Source organism: Protopterus annectens, chromosome 8.part0 (assembly GCF_019279795.1).
Source record: "Protopterus annectens isolate FY-2018-M chromosome 8.part0, PAN1.0, whole genome shotgun sequence".
NCBI lineage: Eukaryota > Metazoa > Chordata > Ceratodontiformes > Protopteridae > Protopterus > Protopterus annectens.
Window position 1 is genome coordinate 967,436,810 of NC_056741.1, and position 16,764 is coordinate 967,453,573.

The following is a 16,764-nucleotide window of genomic DNA, read 5'->3' on the forward strand; positions in this document are numbered from 1 at the left end:
TACACAACTTTGCAATCCACTTTGGTGACACTATATGGATAAGGAAGCTGCCATAGCAACTTTTCCAGGAAGGAAAGAGACATCTCCGGGACAAATGGCATTTTTTTCTAACAGTCGCCTTAATATATGTACGTATGTATATATACAACTATGTCTGCAAAGGGGAAGCTCCCCTTACAGCCTACTACATTAGTCTGCCAAGTAGTTTCATATTAAGATGTGATATTACTATTAATAGGATCACGGCAGAAAGTAACAACATGCAAAAAAAAAACTGGCACTCACTACTTCTAAAGATGAGCAATACAATAAAACAAAGGCAGGTGCAACATTGTAAGGTCACTGTTCAACATTTTAGCTCTTTACACTCTAACTTTAGTGTACAAACCCATTTTATGAGCTGATCAGAGTTCGTATTAACCACTCAGTGCTGCCATGCTCAATCACTTTGTCAGCTTCCACAATAAAATCCCCCTTCAGAGGCTGACCACAGCCTTCCTTCAAAGACAGATTACCTTGTTTAGAAATCACAACTATTATCATTCATTGAATAAGCAACTGATCTTTTGCTGGGTTATCCAATCCTCTAGATGCTACAACATACTCCAGAAATTCAACACATTCTTTCATCATGACACTGTTATCAAGACTGCAACTTTAGTCAGTAAAAAGAATTACCATTTAATCGTGTATCCATATATATCTATATATATCTATATATATATATATGAAAAAGTGGTATTTACTTAAATCTATAAACTTATAAATAAAAAAATAACTATACGAAACAAGATGTACAGTAAATACTGTCACATAAGGATAATTTTCAATAGCTTTACATTGGACATCAACTGTTTTACATATCTTTCCAGCCTGCTAAGGGCAGTTTTAAACCATAAAATCTGTGAAATTTTGACAGTAAGGGATTGCTTAAGCAAAAAAGGACCTATACTACTCAGTGGATAGCAAAGGAAGACGGAAAATAAAAATTAAAGCCGAACAAAAGACATGCAGGATGTTAGTGGCATTGAGCATTTCTAGGCAGCAGAAAACTGACAACGTCACTATACATGTTAATGCTCAGGTCTTAAAATGTCAACATAAAAGGCAAGCTGGGTACTGACTGCCCAATAATGGGCAATAAAATGAATAAAAGACCAACACTAAAAGCAATATGAAAAGAATAAGAAACAGCTAATGATATTCCTAAGGAAAACAGATGCATGAGATGTTTGTCTTTTCAGCTTTTCCCGGTTAGGGGTCGCCACAGCGGAACTCCGGTCCGCTAATGATCGGCAGTAGATTTTTATGGTGCCGAGTTGCCAGCTCGATGCCCAACCTTCAGTGAAGGCACGCCCATTCACGCATGTCTTTCAGAAGCCACTTCACCGCGGGGAGGACATGCAGACTCCACACAGAAGGCACTCCAGCCGAGAATTGAATAGGAGAACCTCTTACTGTGAGGCAAGAATGCTACTGCTGTACCACTGCGGCTTCAAAAGATATTGGACAAAAACTTCACAGTCCCTACACGGTGTCAAACTACACATAAGGTACACGACAACTTCGAGACAGACAATTAGGAATGAGACAACGGACACAGTTTAGGAGGAACAAGAATAAGGAGTTAGGTGAGAAGTACTTCATGTAAAAGAAAACATGGCAAACGCAGAAATTTGTGGGCCAAGTTTAAGATGGACTCTATGATTCCAAACTGTGAATTCTGAAGTAAGCAGAGAAAAAGGCTGGGTGCAAATCAGCACATACTGACTAAACCAGTCTACTGCTGTTAAAGGTTAGTTGGTGCCGAACTTGATAAACTTCTTACAACAGTTAAAGAAAAAGACTACATCTCAATACTGAATTTCATCCACAATGTTAAGTTCCATGTGACAGAAGGAGCACTATACTACTGTTAGAAAATGCTCCATAAGAGACCATCTCCAACAGAAACGGACCTAAAAGGGAGAATCCAAGGCCTGAAGCAGTAAACCACAATACCAAGAAAACAAACTCATAGCTACAGTCTAAATAAAACTGAAGATGAATTTGCAAATGCATGTCTAGCACTAACATTCTACAACTAAAATCAGGATGCAAAATATTTAAATAAAGAGAATGATTAAGATGCATTCTTAAGATATGTAAATAAACCTTGCTGTTAAGCTGCAGTTCACCTGCAACCACTTAAATTGGGTGAAAAACCTACAAAACTGACATGCATCAATTATAACCTGGAAGTTTCTCAAGTCCTCTCATAATCAATATATATTTATGGGCTTCGGAGAATTGGTCAAAAGTAATAAAAAAAGCCAGTACAGCTGATCAAGAAAATCAACAGATCAAATGTACCTGTTTTTATCTGTGCAAGATCAATGTACAGTGGGGATTGGGGAATTTGCCCTTTCTCCACTCCAGTGCAATCTCAAAGTTGGTATATACAATCATCATGGGGTGTAGGGGGATTTTGCCCCTACCAAAAAAAAAAAAAACTTTTGTTACTTTAGATTTCGACAGACTGATGAATGACAAGATGTGTTTGATCTTTTTTTTTTTTTTTGATATACATGTGTAAACACAAACATATTTATATTATTTTATCAACTACTTCTGCCAGAGCAGAAATGTCAATACATTGTCCACATAGACACTTGGTTAAGAAATTATAAGTTACATTAACTTCTGCTAATGCTGAAGAGGCTGAAAGTGTTCCTGAAAAAGGTGCTCCAAAATTCTAACCCTCTAATACCCCAACATTCTCAAATTCTAAAGTTCCTTGAGAGGAATAAGGTTCAGTTTGCTATTTTTTTTTAATGTGAGGCCCTTTTCTACATCTTTTAAACAGTGACATCATGTATTTTAACTGATATCTGAACTTTAACACTACCCGAAATTCCTTTTTTTCCCATCTGAGTAGGGTTCTCTAGCCATTCTCCACCACCAATTTAAAGGCATGAAATAAAGACATCTACGTGAAACAGCAAAAATGAACTGCAGGATAGACAACACAATACTATATACACCTCACTATACAAAAATGAGCACATTCTGTAACCACAAATAAAATCTAAATTTCTATTTGCCTGAAAACACATTCTTTGCTAGAAATCCAGCTTTAACAACTGTAATCCTTACTCAAAATTACTAAGCTACCTAAATTACTCTAGCACTCTATACTTCAGACTAATTTATCAAGAGGAAATGGATTCTCAAAACTACAAATTCAAAACACATCCAATTAAGCGGAGGGAAAACCTGTTTCAAAGCTGAAAGTCACTTTTGGCCAATTACTTTAAATTGGATGTTCATTATTATTTGGTTATCGGACTTTCAAAGGGCACTAAATTAAACACTTTTCTTCATTCAAGACTGTATTGCACTTCCTACGAAATTATCCATAAATTATTACATAATAATTCTCAGCGTAGATTATGTTAGGTTTACATTAAACAATGTGTTATCTTACTGAGGGACTTGGCCTTTATAACAGAGTTTTGGCACAGGAAAAGCCCACAAGTCAAGGTGTTAGAAGTCTTCTGTTTTTTTCCATCCTACCTAAGTAACATAACGGGCAGCAAAGCTGAGACTGAAAGCTCAGTGAAAAACTGCCTCATCAAAAAGCATATAAACCAGTGAAGTAAATACAAAAACTGTGGTAGTATTTGCTGTCAGTTACAGATTTATAGGCATCTCAAGTCAGTATGTTAGGAAATGCGGCACACCTACAGCTGAAAAAATAAATAAATAAGGGGTGGTGCTCTTTACAAAAGATGAATAGCATGGCTGCAATTTGTAATGGACGCAAGAAATGACCTATGGATAAATCATTAATTCTGAATACTTGCTTTCTAAATTTGGATTACACATAATTTGGAAGAGACAGATAAGACACTTTGGAAATGGATGGCACTGAGAAGACTGCATCACAATATGCAAAGAATGTTCTAGAAGCCAAATATACAACCATGCCAACAACTTCCAAAGTCAGTTTGGTGACTGTACAAGCTGCATGTTTCTCTCAGAGGGTATGATGGCGAGTTGTCCTGAAGAACTATGGGGCTTCAGTGCATTTTTCTAGCTCTGAGACTGGTATTAGCCTCCCTCAGAAATCTTTCCTGGAATGTGGAGTTCTAAAGGTATAAAATGTGCTTCACCACTGTCACCGTTTTTCTAAGTTACTAAACCTTCAGAAAGACAAATAAGAATTTTATTTTAATGACTAGCATTCAAAATCTCAGCCTTAACACATTTCAGAAATGGCAGCCCCATCAACCAAGCATTCTGTCTTAAGGTGACATTAACTGCCTGCAGTAGTGACACCCTGTAAAAGGAGAACTGCTGTTGTGTCTTGCAATATCTATCTTCAAAAGCTTATCGCTTGTATCAGTGATAAATCACACAGCATCTTTCATTTAGATAGCTAAGGCTAAGAAATGGATTATAAAAAGGTCACTTCATCAGGTTGAGTAGGTTGACAAGTAATGATGAAATCTTTCTTGTAGAAGTTGAAAATCTCAGGAAGCTTTTTCTGAAGAGAGGGTATGAAAAAGAGTTATCTAATATTATCGAAGACGTTAATTCACTAACGCAGAACACAACAAGACCGATTTCAAACAACTACATGACAGAGATTTCCACAGTCAATAAAAAAAGGGGTGGGGGGAGTTCACATTATTTCCCTAATTTACAATACGGTGGGGTGTTCCCACTCCCTATAACTTCCAGTATGGCTCTTATATAAAAAAAAAAAAAAAACATGCTGAAACAGAATTGAAAGATCAACCTTGAGAATAAAGATCTGGTTGAAGTTTTAGGAAATTGTCCAATATTTACTTTTAAAAGATTTAATAATGTCAAACAATTTTATTAAAATCTAACCCCATTAATTTGTGCATTTGGGGTAATTTTAGCACATACAGGTATGGAAAATGTAAATATTGTAGGTTCATTGTCAACACTTCTAATATTTATATCACAGCAGTGGACAGGACTCTTCGTGCTAAAGGTAGATTTGACTGCAATTCCCAGGGGTTTAGCTACCTGTGAGACACGCTCAGGCTACTATGTTGGGAAAACTACCTAGAAGGATTTATGAACATATTACGGCTATTAAAAACAAGGACTTAATTCATTAGCGAAACACGTATTAAGTTGTTCAGATTTTTTTTTAATTTTTTGTGGTAGATATAGTTTGGACAATTTTTCGAGGAACTTTAATATATTGCTCGAACGTCATGAGGCAGAGTGGCAGATTAGGTTGGGTGTTAAAAAAAAAAAAAAAAAAAAAAAAAAAGTGTTTAAATGAATCAATTAAATGTTTTTTTTTTTTTTATTATTATTAGCACAGAGCTTCTAATATTTATGGTACAAATGTTTTATTTCATTATTATTAGGAATACGTTCTATGTATTATACGGTGCTGCTTAAGGTATACTTTTTAATTTAATTGATATAGATTGCTGCTTGGCTTTGGTGTCATGTGATTTTGTAACACTGGTTTTAACTGCGGAGAAGAAAGACAAGGTTTTATTTCTGAAGTTCTTATAAAAAGAAAGTGCTTAAATGAATGTCCTAGCCTTGTTTTTGCTATCAGCCATTGCAGAAGTTTTTTTTTTTGTTCCTTCGATCCTTAGATTTTAAAAATGGCAGCCTCATCAACCAAGCATATGTCTTGAGGTGACATTAACTGCATCATAAGCTCACAGTGCAACATGAGAACCTATTCTGTCTGCAGTGGTGACACCTTGTAAAATGAGAACTACTCTTGTGTATTGCAATAACCATCTTCAAAAGCTTATCGCTTGTATCTTTATCAGGTGAGAATCACACAGCATTTTTCCATTTAGATAGCTAAAAGCTTTACCAGGTAGCTTGGAAGACATGTACACCCTATTGTCTTAACTGCCCACCAGTCTATACTTTTTACAAAGGGAAAGTGTCAAATCAGGTGGTAATTAAATGTGGGGAGGATGAGAAGCTATGGAGGTCAGGCCAGCCATCAGACCTTCTGAGGCAGAAGGTCAAAAAGAACCATTACCACAACTATATAATACAATAAACGTGTACTTTGCCCTAGTGGGCTACACTCGAGTTTCATCAGAGAGATAATGGTATAGCTTTATAACAGACTGATATGGCTTTTCCTGATGCAACAATAGGCATTATGTTGCCCCAAGAGAGTTTGTACAACTTTCCAAAAGAAACCACGAACTCTAGGGTCAAATCTGACTTCTGCCTCTAGAAACATCATTTCTAAAATATATTTTTTGAGTAAACTGGGCCAAAGTAAAAGCAAATGGGATTCAAGTAAACATGATGTTGCCTCCTTCACTGCCAATAAAAAAGATAGTTTATCTTCAAAACAACCACCCTTGTTAGATCAGTCTGGCAAGTCTGTGATCTAAGTGTGCTGTTTAACCAAGCAAATTCCAATGGGCAAAAAGAATGTGTGGTTAATACAGGAAACTCTGGAAAACTGTTTATCAAGCAAATTCCTGAACAGCCTCTCACAAATAGAAAAACTTGCTGATGGCTGGTGAATCCTTGGGGCCTGCTGCCTTTCATAATGAATGCACACTTGTCTGCACAGAATGACAGCTTTAGTGAAGTAAAAACAGAACAGGGGTGTAACCATCCACAAACCAAGCTGGATAGTATTTGAATTTGGTGATGGAAGAGTTATAAAGTTCAGTTAGACCAACAATTTTAGTGAATGCTGGCCAAATAATCTGTCATACTGAAATAGAAGGGGTTTCAGTACATATCTCTCTGTAATTCACTAAGATACCTTTGAAATTTGCTTGGGCTATATTAGATGTGAAAAATAAACAACTTCAAGACATTATCTCATCACATTCTTGATATAAAAGAATCAAGATGGCCAATAAAATGATTAAGTTCTGCTATGCCATGAAGACATGCCACAAGAGAAGCCAAACATCATGGTAAACTATCAAACAATTAGGATCATGCCTCTGCTGGCAAAATAGAAATGTTGCTAGTTATCTCAGCAAATACAGATCCAAAACACACACCTATTTCATAGTACTGTGAGCATTTGTAAAACATATATAAACATACAGCAAGTCTAATAGCATTATAGCTAGGTTGTATGGCGTTCTGAGCAGTTCCCCAATCTGTTGCCCCCCCTCCCCTTTAAGTGCCACACACAAAGCCCTTCAGCTGTAACTACACATACAATTTGGCATTCATATCGGAATGCCAGTACTGCACTTCTGCTCCTCAGGCATCAGTTAATTGCACCCTTTAAGACTGTGTACCCGGAACACCCCACCATGGGTATAGTCCACTGTGGTACTACAGTGAACTTCAACACAGACCTACAGGAGGTTGAAGACAAACATATGGGATCTTCACATAACTGATCACTACACCTGGCTAGTACAGAAAGTATAGTGAGCACAAAGAAACAATGAATCTGGAAAAAAAAAGTTTAGTCACTCAGGTTTAAGCGTTTATGGATCAAAACAAAGGTTGTTTATTTTTGAATCAGGAAAACTAAACAATGAAGAGATGAAAGCATGCAATAAGGAGCATACATTGAAGTGGGTAATGAGCCCTCTCAGTCTGGTACTGCATGCCTAACCCTTGAGAACTCGTGGACACACACAGTGGATGGTAGAGCTGCATGGATGAGGGGCTCATTGCAGCCACACACTCGCACTGTAAAGCAGAAAGAAATAAGTACTAACAGCCACTGTGGTGGATTAGCTGCTAGGAATGGAAAACTGAAACACTGATGGTACAAGATAATACAGTTGCCAAGTGACTATGAAAATGCCTGCCTGGCAACTGAAAGCTTTTCTCTTCCTGCCCTAAGAAATAACAACACCTCAACTACCTGACAAATTCAGTACCTAATCCAGATATATTTACTGTGAGGCATGTTTAGTGCACGAAGAGCCAATTCACCTGAATTTTCTGTTCCTGCTAGAAAACTACTTCATACCCATCTCAGAACCACATTTGAAGGTAAGCATGGAATCAACCTAAGGGTCACTAGAAAAAAGTTGCGTTGCTTACAAGTCCCACGCAGGATGGGGGCTCTTCAAAGGAGTATGGAGAAATACCAATTCCTAAATTAATTACTCTTTGAGCAACTCAGGGACCATAATCCTGCCTCCACAAAGTCACGAGGGAAAGAAAACTGCCACAAGTACCCTGACCATGGAATTACTGAATCCTAATTCACAGAGATGTCTTGACGTATCAAAAACACCTAAAAATTGCTGACTGTCTGCAAAAGGTATCATGCTGCCTAAGCTATTTCCACTTGGAAGCTTGAGTGGAACTGCCCAAGCTACTGCAAACATCTCTGAGACCCCAGCTAGCAATATAATCAGGATCATGGATCTACACCACAGCCACGCCCAAAATGGGAGCTGGATGCCACCCAAACCAAAATGGACATCCCTAGCTAGAACAATGACAGTTCCTATACCACCAGGGACCAAATCATCTGAAACAACAACCCTTTCAGCTACTACCTGGCCTCAAAAGAGTTTTAATTCTATTGACACAGGTGTACTTTAGATAAGAATGTAAAAGTGGTCACCTGGATACCCAGCTACACCCTCATCTAGGTTTAGGGATCCTGTCACAGGAAATTGTTTTTTGTCTGTTAAACAAGTCTGCCAGGCTGGTCTTGAGTACAAGGAAAGAGTATATCATCCCTCATTTTCCAAAATTCACATTGTCTCTCTAAAGTACAATTATCATCAACAGTTAAAATAAAGTGGCCTACCCATCAAACTTGGATGGATTTGCTGTGGCATAAGTCCCCTGACCAACTTAAAAGAATGCAAGTCTGAAGAAAGACGTCTGGTTATACAACAAAAGGTTACCATTGAAAAAATTAATTAGAATGGACTGCTGCTGTGAAAATGATCAGAGCATTCATTTTGGTTCTACAGTATACCATTAATGCACTGTTGGTGATAGTTTTAGTGGTGGGGAGGGTGGATGAACCAGATTAATCCATCACAGAGTTGGATTATGATGGTGGTTTGAAGCAACATGTAAATTCGCTGCCCACAATGGTGAACACTCCCACTGCCCCCTTCCAGGATGTAATCAATGGCAACCAAGTGCTGACTAAATGAAATAACAGAAACTAATTCTATGAAGTTAAGATCTTGTCTTCTTTATTAAAGAAGACCAAAAACTGCCACTTACTAATGCAAATATAATTTGTAGTGGAACAAAAGTACAATGAACTGACAGAATGCATGTTTAGCAACATGCTTTGACTGCTGTTACTAAGACATGAACAAAATGTACAATAGAAGGCAATAAAGAAAAAAAGTCCAAAAATGAAATACACTTAACACTTCCTTTATCCTGTGTTCTACAAAGGATACAGGAAGCACATTAAATGACTGTATCCTTACTTCTAAAAAGCAGGTGGCATAACAGCTTGTCCTTTCAGTCTGGATGACTACATTAGGAAGAGTTCAGCCCCTTATTAGGTTATACTATTAATGCTACTAATAAACTCTGTTGTTTATTGCTTTAGTTCAGGGAATCAGATTTCTGTAACAGCTTATCTTTACAGGAGAAATACAGCATATTCATAGTTTCTGCCTGGTTGGAAACAAAACATGCTGCCACTTCTTTCTACACAGGCGCACACACACAAACACACAGACAAAAAAAAAAAAAAAAAAAAAAAACATCCTACCTTTTCAATTAAAAAAATGCCAAGAAACCCTCCTTGGTAGAATCTACATATCAAATCACTGTCTACATCTCCTGGTGTTGCACTGGTTCTAATGCAATACTCTCCAAGATGTCAGCAAGCTCTGTCTATAGCCGGCAGTTACTGCACTTCTGCAAACAACTGTTGTAAGGCCAATATGCACAGTAACAACTTTCCATATGTAGCCGTCCTTCTGGGGAAAAAAGATGAATGGGTATAAGCCTGAGTTTCTACAGTTGTGTTGGTAGCCTTTTGCCTGGGTTTTTACAGTTCTGTGTTGGTTAAGAATGGGTATAGAGAAATGACAGGTCAACGCAGTGAGCAACCATCAGTCACTAAAAATAGGTTCAGTAAATGTCCTAGAACAGATAACAAAACCCAGGAAATAAACACACCTATGCCCAAAATCTGACCATCAAGCCTCTATAGGGAGGGAGCCAGAGTCTACTACTTGCAATGAATGGCCACTACAATCCAACTATTACCAGTATTATTCACCACAACTCCAGCAACTGAAAAAAAATCTGCGCCAGTGCAGCTCCATTAAAATAAACTATCTCACTGAAATCTGGACACTGTACTATGCAGTGTGCAAAAATAATGCCTTGAAAACATAGACAGCTCTAAATATTTTGAAATGAAAACATTCTGCAAACTTAGTCTCATGTTAGAATGGTTGTACTTTCAGAAGTTAAGCATATTCTGCTTTAAAAATGGAGTATGCCACTCTCCTGTTACTATGGTACCACTGCCACAAACCGTATTACTCAAATGATACTTTGTTGTTACTATAATACCACTGCCATAAACCATAAGTAGTCCTCAAATGACACAGCAGTGGCTCATGGTGATACAATACTGTGCTGCCAAGGAAAGCTCTGTCGTTCCTGGTGAAAGTGTTTTCCTTATACGCACTGCTGAAAATGGATCAGAAACAATCTGAAAAACCTGAGAAAGGTTACGTGGAATTAGATAAAACTGTAAAGCCATAATGACAGATTTTATGAAACTTCATAAAAAAGTAATTAATCTTTAGGAATAAATGTCCTTTTTGTGAAAGAGAAGTGAGCCACACACGTGTCTCCCTCACACAATTAAAAATAATACATTTTTTGTTAAGGTTCTGTGTAGAGCTGTGGGGAATCTGTCGTTTTTACGTACCATGTATTTACTACTCCTGTACAGATGTACATTTCTATACAAAGGTGAGAGGCTCAAAAACTTAAAAGCAGCTGAATTACAAAAATTGCTAGCTTTGTATCTGCTAGCTAGATTATTACTTGCTGAGCAAGAAATCACCAAAGCCATTAGCTGACAGCTTCTACAGTAAGAAACCCAGCCAATATTTATCTTAACTACCATGGCAAAAGTAATAAAATAAAAAAATAAAATAATACAAATACAATGTACTGCCAAGGAATGCTTCTTGCTTAGCAAGAAATTAGACAGCCAGGGGTTACATAGCTAATCAGCCTTCTTTTAGAACCATAAAGTAATCTTTAAAATGTATTTGCTAAGAAAAGGCTTCAAACCACTGGCTATCCAGGAAAGGCATAACAACTGTCTTAAATAACAATTTTTTCCATGCCCTTTATGCATTCAGCACAGAACTAAATTTATACAAGTTCTTGTATTCATCTTGAACAGCAGTCTTTTTTATTGTGTCTGTGGAAAGGAACACTGACGTAGGATGTGCATGAAGATCCTGGGTAGGTTCTGAAGAAACAGCAGCACGGGTGCTAAGGAGGACTTAAGTTAAACAAGTTCCAAGACTGCTACTGCCCTGGCACCTCACCCACTAGTTCAATGCCATGTTGCTGAAGTTGTGCTCTAAGAAGTGCATTTTCATTCTTCATTTCTTCAATCTGAAAGGATACAGGAAAGGGTATCATGGTGCAGTCAAAAACTGATATTAAAAAAAAAACTTGATTTAACTAAAACACCAGTACAATCCAGGATTCTTCTGGCAACCATAACACTATACTGCTTTCTCAAACATTAAAACTAATCTGCGCATTAGCACATACCTAGAAACCTATATGCTGTTTATCTGATTTTTATATACCAACGGAAATTATTTCATCAGCAGAGTTAGGAGATGTACAACTGGCAGAAGGAAAAAATCAAAACATAGAATGAAATACAAAAAATAGAACCAAGATCCCAAAATGACAAAAAAAAAAAAAGTCCTGGTACAGGATTCAGAAAGCATGAAATCAGTAGGCTTTCAGCATGGAAAAGGCACGCTTTGGATTCAGGGAGAAAGTTCATTTGTGTTGGTTACTTACCATAACTGTAAATATCCGAGTAGATAAATGTTGCATTACTTAGTCTTCGTACTTTCTGATGTGCATAAGCCTATGGCCAGCCCAAACACCAGAAGTTTTCCCCATTTCCCGGCCAGTGGATGCTCTTGATGGTCGATGTGAAGATGAAGATATCAGTGGTATGAAGGGCCACTAGCCAGTGCCATCTTCAGGTCCTTCTTGTCTGAAGTTCGAATGTTCCTCATGCAGAGTATGACATGCCCCACTGACCCTACTGACAGCATCAACATGATAGTGATTGGTGAAGGTGTGCAAAGAAGACTTATTAGCTACTTCAGGATGGACTGGGTTGGTATTCCTTTCAAGAATGCCGTGGTGGCTACCTTTGCCCTGGTGGAACGAGTCTCGACTCTGCCATGTGTTTTTGCTAAGGCATGTAAGAAAATGTAATACAGTTTACCACCCATTTGGAGATAACCACCACCACTCCACACAGCGCTCCCCTCTTATCCTTCTGCAAATGCCACAAAGGTTTATTACACCTGTTTGGAAATTTCACCCTGTCGAGGTAGAAGCTTAGCTGTCCAGTGAGTGTAGAATTATCTCTCCTTTATTCTGGGAATTTGGAAAGAACACGGGAAAGTGTACGGTCTTGGTTCAAGAAGAGTTCTGATACCACTTTGGTAATGAATGAGGGGTTAGTTCTCAAGATAACTACATCTGTGTTAAAGTGAGAACAGGGTCCTTGCACATAAGGACACAGTTTGGAGATGGGTCTAGCTGAGGCAAGTGCCAGCAGCAGGGCAGTTTTCCAAATAAGCAGTTTAAGGGGTGATAAAGCTGCTGACTCCGAGGGGTGGAATGTTAATTTTTCTAGTATGTAATTCAGGTCACAAGTTGGGCAGGCAGGGTGGGATCTCACTCAATGGATCTGAGAATAAGATTCCCTTCAGAAACTGCTTCAAGTCAGGATGAACAAAGGCAAGAGGGGACAGGGATAGACTGGAAGAAAAATGCACTTTAAGCCACTAGAGTTAGATGGGCCTTCTTTATGTTGGTATGGGAGGTATTCTAGCATCTGTTCTAACTTTGCTTAGGTAGGCAAAATCCTGTTTGTGTTACAGAGCAGACAGAAAACCTTTTCCGTTTTACCAAATTAGAATTTTTACTATCTGGTTTTCTACCTTCTTTTAGAAATGCTAGTTTGCCATCTGAAAAAGATGGCCCGATAGGATGGACAACTAATCATCCAGGCTGTCAGATCAAATGTACTCAGTTTGGAATGGATGACAGACCCTGCTATGGGTTAGAAGGTCTATGGTTTGGGGCAGAGCTTTCATTCTCCCCTCACCGAGAGCAAGGGTAGAGGACAACCAGTGTTTCTTTGGGCCAGAAAGGAACAGTCAGTATAAACCTTGGTCAGTCTGTTCTCATTTTCTGCAACACCATCAGGATGAGGGGTAGTGAAAGAAAGGCATAAAGAGGTCTGTCCAGGTGAAGGAGAAGGCATCTGTTCTCCACACTCTTCTTTGTGGATCCTTGGAACAGAGTTTGATGATCAATCTGTTTATTGAGGATGCAAAAAGGTCTACCTCTGGCACACCCCCATCTGTGCGTTAGTGTTAGAAACACTTCACTCGTCAGCATCCACTGACTGGGACCTAGGAGATTGAGCTGCTTACACTTTCTGCTAGCAGGCTGCCCTGTCCTGGTCTACAAGGCTACAGGGGCCAGACAAAGTGGTTGTACTACCTGCCATAGTCACATTACCAATCTGCAGTAGGAATGAGTGCCCCTTGCCTATTAATACACCACATCACGGTTGTATTGCCTTGCTTGAAAATATTTTTATTGTTCCTGGTCTCAACTTTTCTATGAAAGCTTTCATGGCACAAGACTGCCATCATGTCATTTTACTGATGTGCTGGGCTTCAATGTGCCTATCACATATCCCTTAGACTCTGAGGTTGCCTAAATGTGCACCCCAAGCCAGGTCCATGCTGTCTGTGGTTAGGATTGATTTGCCTCTTACAGCCAGAAAGGAACTCCTAGGGTGGCCTTCATACTTTCATCCCACCAAAGAAGCTCCTTTTCCAGGCATGGGAGGAGAAGTATTGGTGTTTCCAAGACTTGTTGGTGCAGGGATCAGCAGTTTTTTTTTTGGAATCACTGCAGATTTCTCGTGTGTTGAGTTCTGCCAAGAGGATCTTTAGGATACATGAAGCCATGTATCCCAGCATCCTCAGAAATTCACTTGCTGTTATGGTCTGATGACTGTGCATGTTCAGGAGGTATACTGAGAGGAATATGATCCTGTCATCTGGCAAAAAGACCTCATGCTTAACAAGTTTAATTTTGCCTCTAAGAAAGTAACCAAGGTGTTGGGTGTTAGCTGTGACGTCTAGACATTCATGGTTAGGCTCACCTTCTGGAAGTAATCCCTGGTGATTTGTATGGCTAATAGCTGATAGAAGTTCCGCTGCAGATACTGCCAGGATCAAGAAGTCGTGTAAATATGGGTAGATGTGGACCCCCTAGTTGCGCAAAAAATGCAATTACTGGAACCAGACATTTGGCAAATACTCTAGGTGCAGTAGATAAGCCAAATGGTAACCCACAAAACTGAAAGTGGGACCTCCCTGTCTTGAAGTGTAAGAGCTTCCCATGTTCCAGGAGAAAAGGAATATGCAGGTAGGCATCCTTTAGGTCTGGTGTCACCATCCATTTCCCTGGTGAAATGAGGGGTAGAAACTTTTCATCTTAAATTTGGATGCTACAATATTTTTTTTAAAAACTTTTTCTTATTACATAACAAAACATCCAAGGAATGACATCCTCATGCAAGGTGCCTTTTTTTCCAAGCCCATAGCAGTTCACATTTTAAGTGTGTCCCTTTACACAATGTCTGTTTTTTCACAGACTGATCGACCTGAAAAAAAAAAAAACAAAGAAAGAAAAAAAACTTGCAACATTTTACACATTACTTCATCTTTTCCTCCCTCATTAATGCATTCTCTTGTTATCAGTAACATTTCTACACTGTTTAGTCTGCGTAGTGTGTGCCACAAGAATAAATAAAAAAGCAAGTAGCAAAAACAGTAAATTGAAAAATGAAAGAACAAAAAATGACTAAACATGTACAGGCACAAGAAGGACTTTTGCCTCCAAACTTTTTCACTTCTAGGTCTTCTTCTTTGGATAGGAAGTCCCCAGGAGACACTCCCATTGCAACCTGTCCACTTCTTTTAATAAAAGTACTTCCCATCTGAGTCCTTATTTCTTTACTCTATGACCACTTTGCGGAGTCTTGAAAGGTGCACTATAGGTCTCCACCTCCCTTCCTTTCTTGGAACCAAAGGCCAGGTGTAAAACCCTGTGTGCGCCTCTTTTACTGGAGTTGGCTGATTAGATCCTAGCTGTAAGAATACCTCTAAGAATGGTGTAATGAGCTTTCTCTGTTGTTTTGGCAGGGGGTGCTTAGGAAGGAAGGAGTTTTCCAGATTTGTAGGGAGCACCCCCACTCTATTATATGTATTACCAATTTGTCCTCACTGATCTATTTCCCACAGTTGAGAAAAGAAGAGATTAATCCAATGAGACTTGTTGGGGACAGGGAGTCTGGTGTGGGATTTATGGAAGGGGGAGGGAGATGTTCATACAGTCATAGCTACTCCCTACTTGAGGCTGGATCCTTGGCCCTCACAGGTAATAGCACTGGTTGGGTTTTCACTTTTTTTGTTATATATCTAGGCCTTATCTCCTTTGGAGATTTTGATTTTTCCTGTTTTGGCAGAAAGGGACAGGACTTGTTAGGGTGGCTAGTTTCTGTTTTACCTAGGAGTAAGGGAAAGATGACTTCATCCGTTTACCCCTCTGTTCCAACATGATATGACAGCAGTGGTATACTCAACCAGGCATGTCGTAATGACCCCAGCAGCTGCCCTGCATGATGCATCTAATGTATCATAGCCATACTTGAGTAAATGTATGACCATCTGAAGGCCTACATTGCACAATTCCTAGACGTCCTCCTGGAGGCTGTCTTGTATCCTCTTCTGCCTTGGCTTTGACTTGTTCTTCTGCAGACTCGAGGTATTTTGAGCATGTGGAACTGGCCTTTCAGAGCTCTCATGGCTAGGCTGTGTGAAGCATAGGTGTTTTTGCCAACTCTGTCCAAGAGTCTGTTCTCTCCAATTGTCAAAGAGTTCTCAGAAGTAGGTCCAGACGATCACCTAGTGGACTCCAGACACAGCCTGACTGGGACCACCACCAGGTTCCTACAGAAGTCCTTTGGGACTCATGCACTCTATAGAACTGATCACACTTCCTGATGACAGGGGAATGGGAATCAGACTGCAATGGTTTGTCAGAAAACACATCATCTAAGACTTCATGGAGAGAAAGTATGGCCAGGGATCAGGCTCAGGAGCCTTCTATAATTGGCCTGAGCTTGGGAGAATTCTCAGACCGTCAACCAAAAGATTCCTTTAGCCTATGGATGGCATCTCTAAATGAAAAAAGACCACAGTGAAAAACTTCTCAAAAGCCGATTTCACACTTCTAAAAACTAGTGTGGTCTCCTTTAAGGCCCCTGAGCCAGTGGTAAACATTACTCAAACCACTGAATCACTTACAAATGCCTTCTACCAGCACCTACAGGACTGCATGGATCAGGCAATCCCAAACAAAACTAAGACTCTCTGTACCAAAGGCAAGCGTCCAGTCTGGTGGACCCCAGCCATAAACAAGCTCTACAACAAAAGGAGGAAGCTACTACAA

General features: G+C 39.1%; 1 protein-coding gene across 1 annotated transcript in view; it reads right to left on the reverse strand.

The window, feature by feature from the left end:
• Positions 1-5,329: 5,329 nt before the first annotated feature.
• Positions 5,330-16,764, reverse strand: part of USF2 (upstream transcription factor 2, c-fos interacting) — a 243,371-nt gene continuing 231,936 nt past the window's right edge. The window contains exon 6 of the mRNA XM_044080489.1: positions 5,330-11,583. Within this exon, the coding sequence (XP_043936424.1) occupies positions 11,494-11,583 (90 nt within the window). The 3' untranslated portion in view covers positions 5,330-11,493. The remainder of the gene's footprint in view (positions 11,584-16,764) is intronic.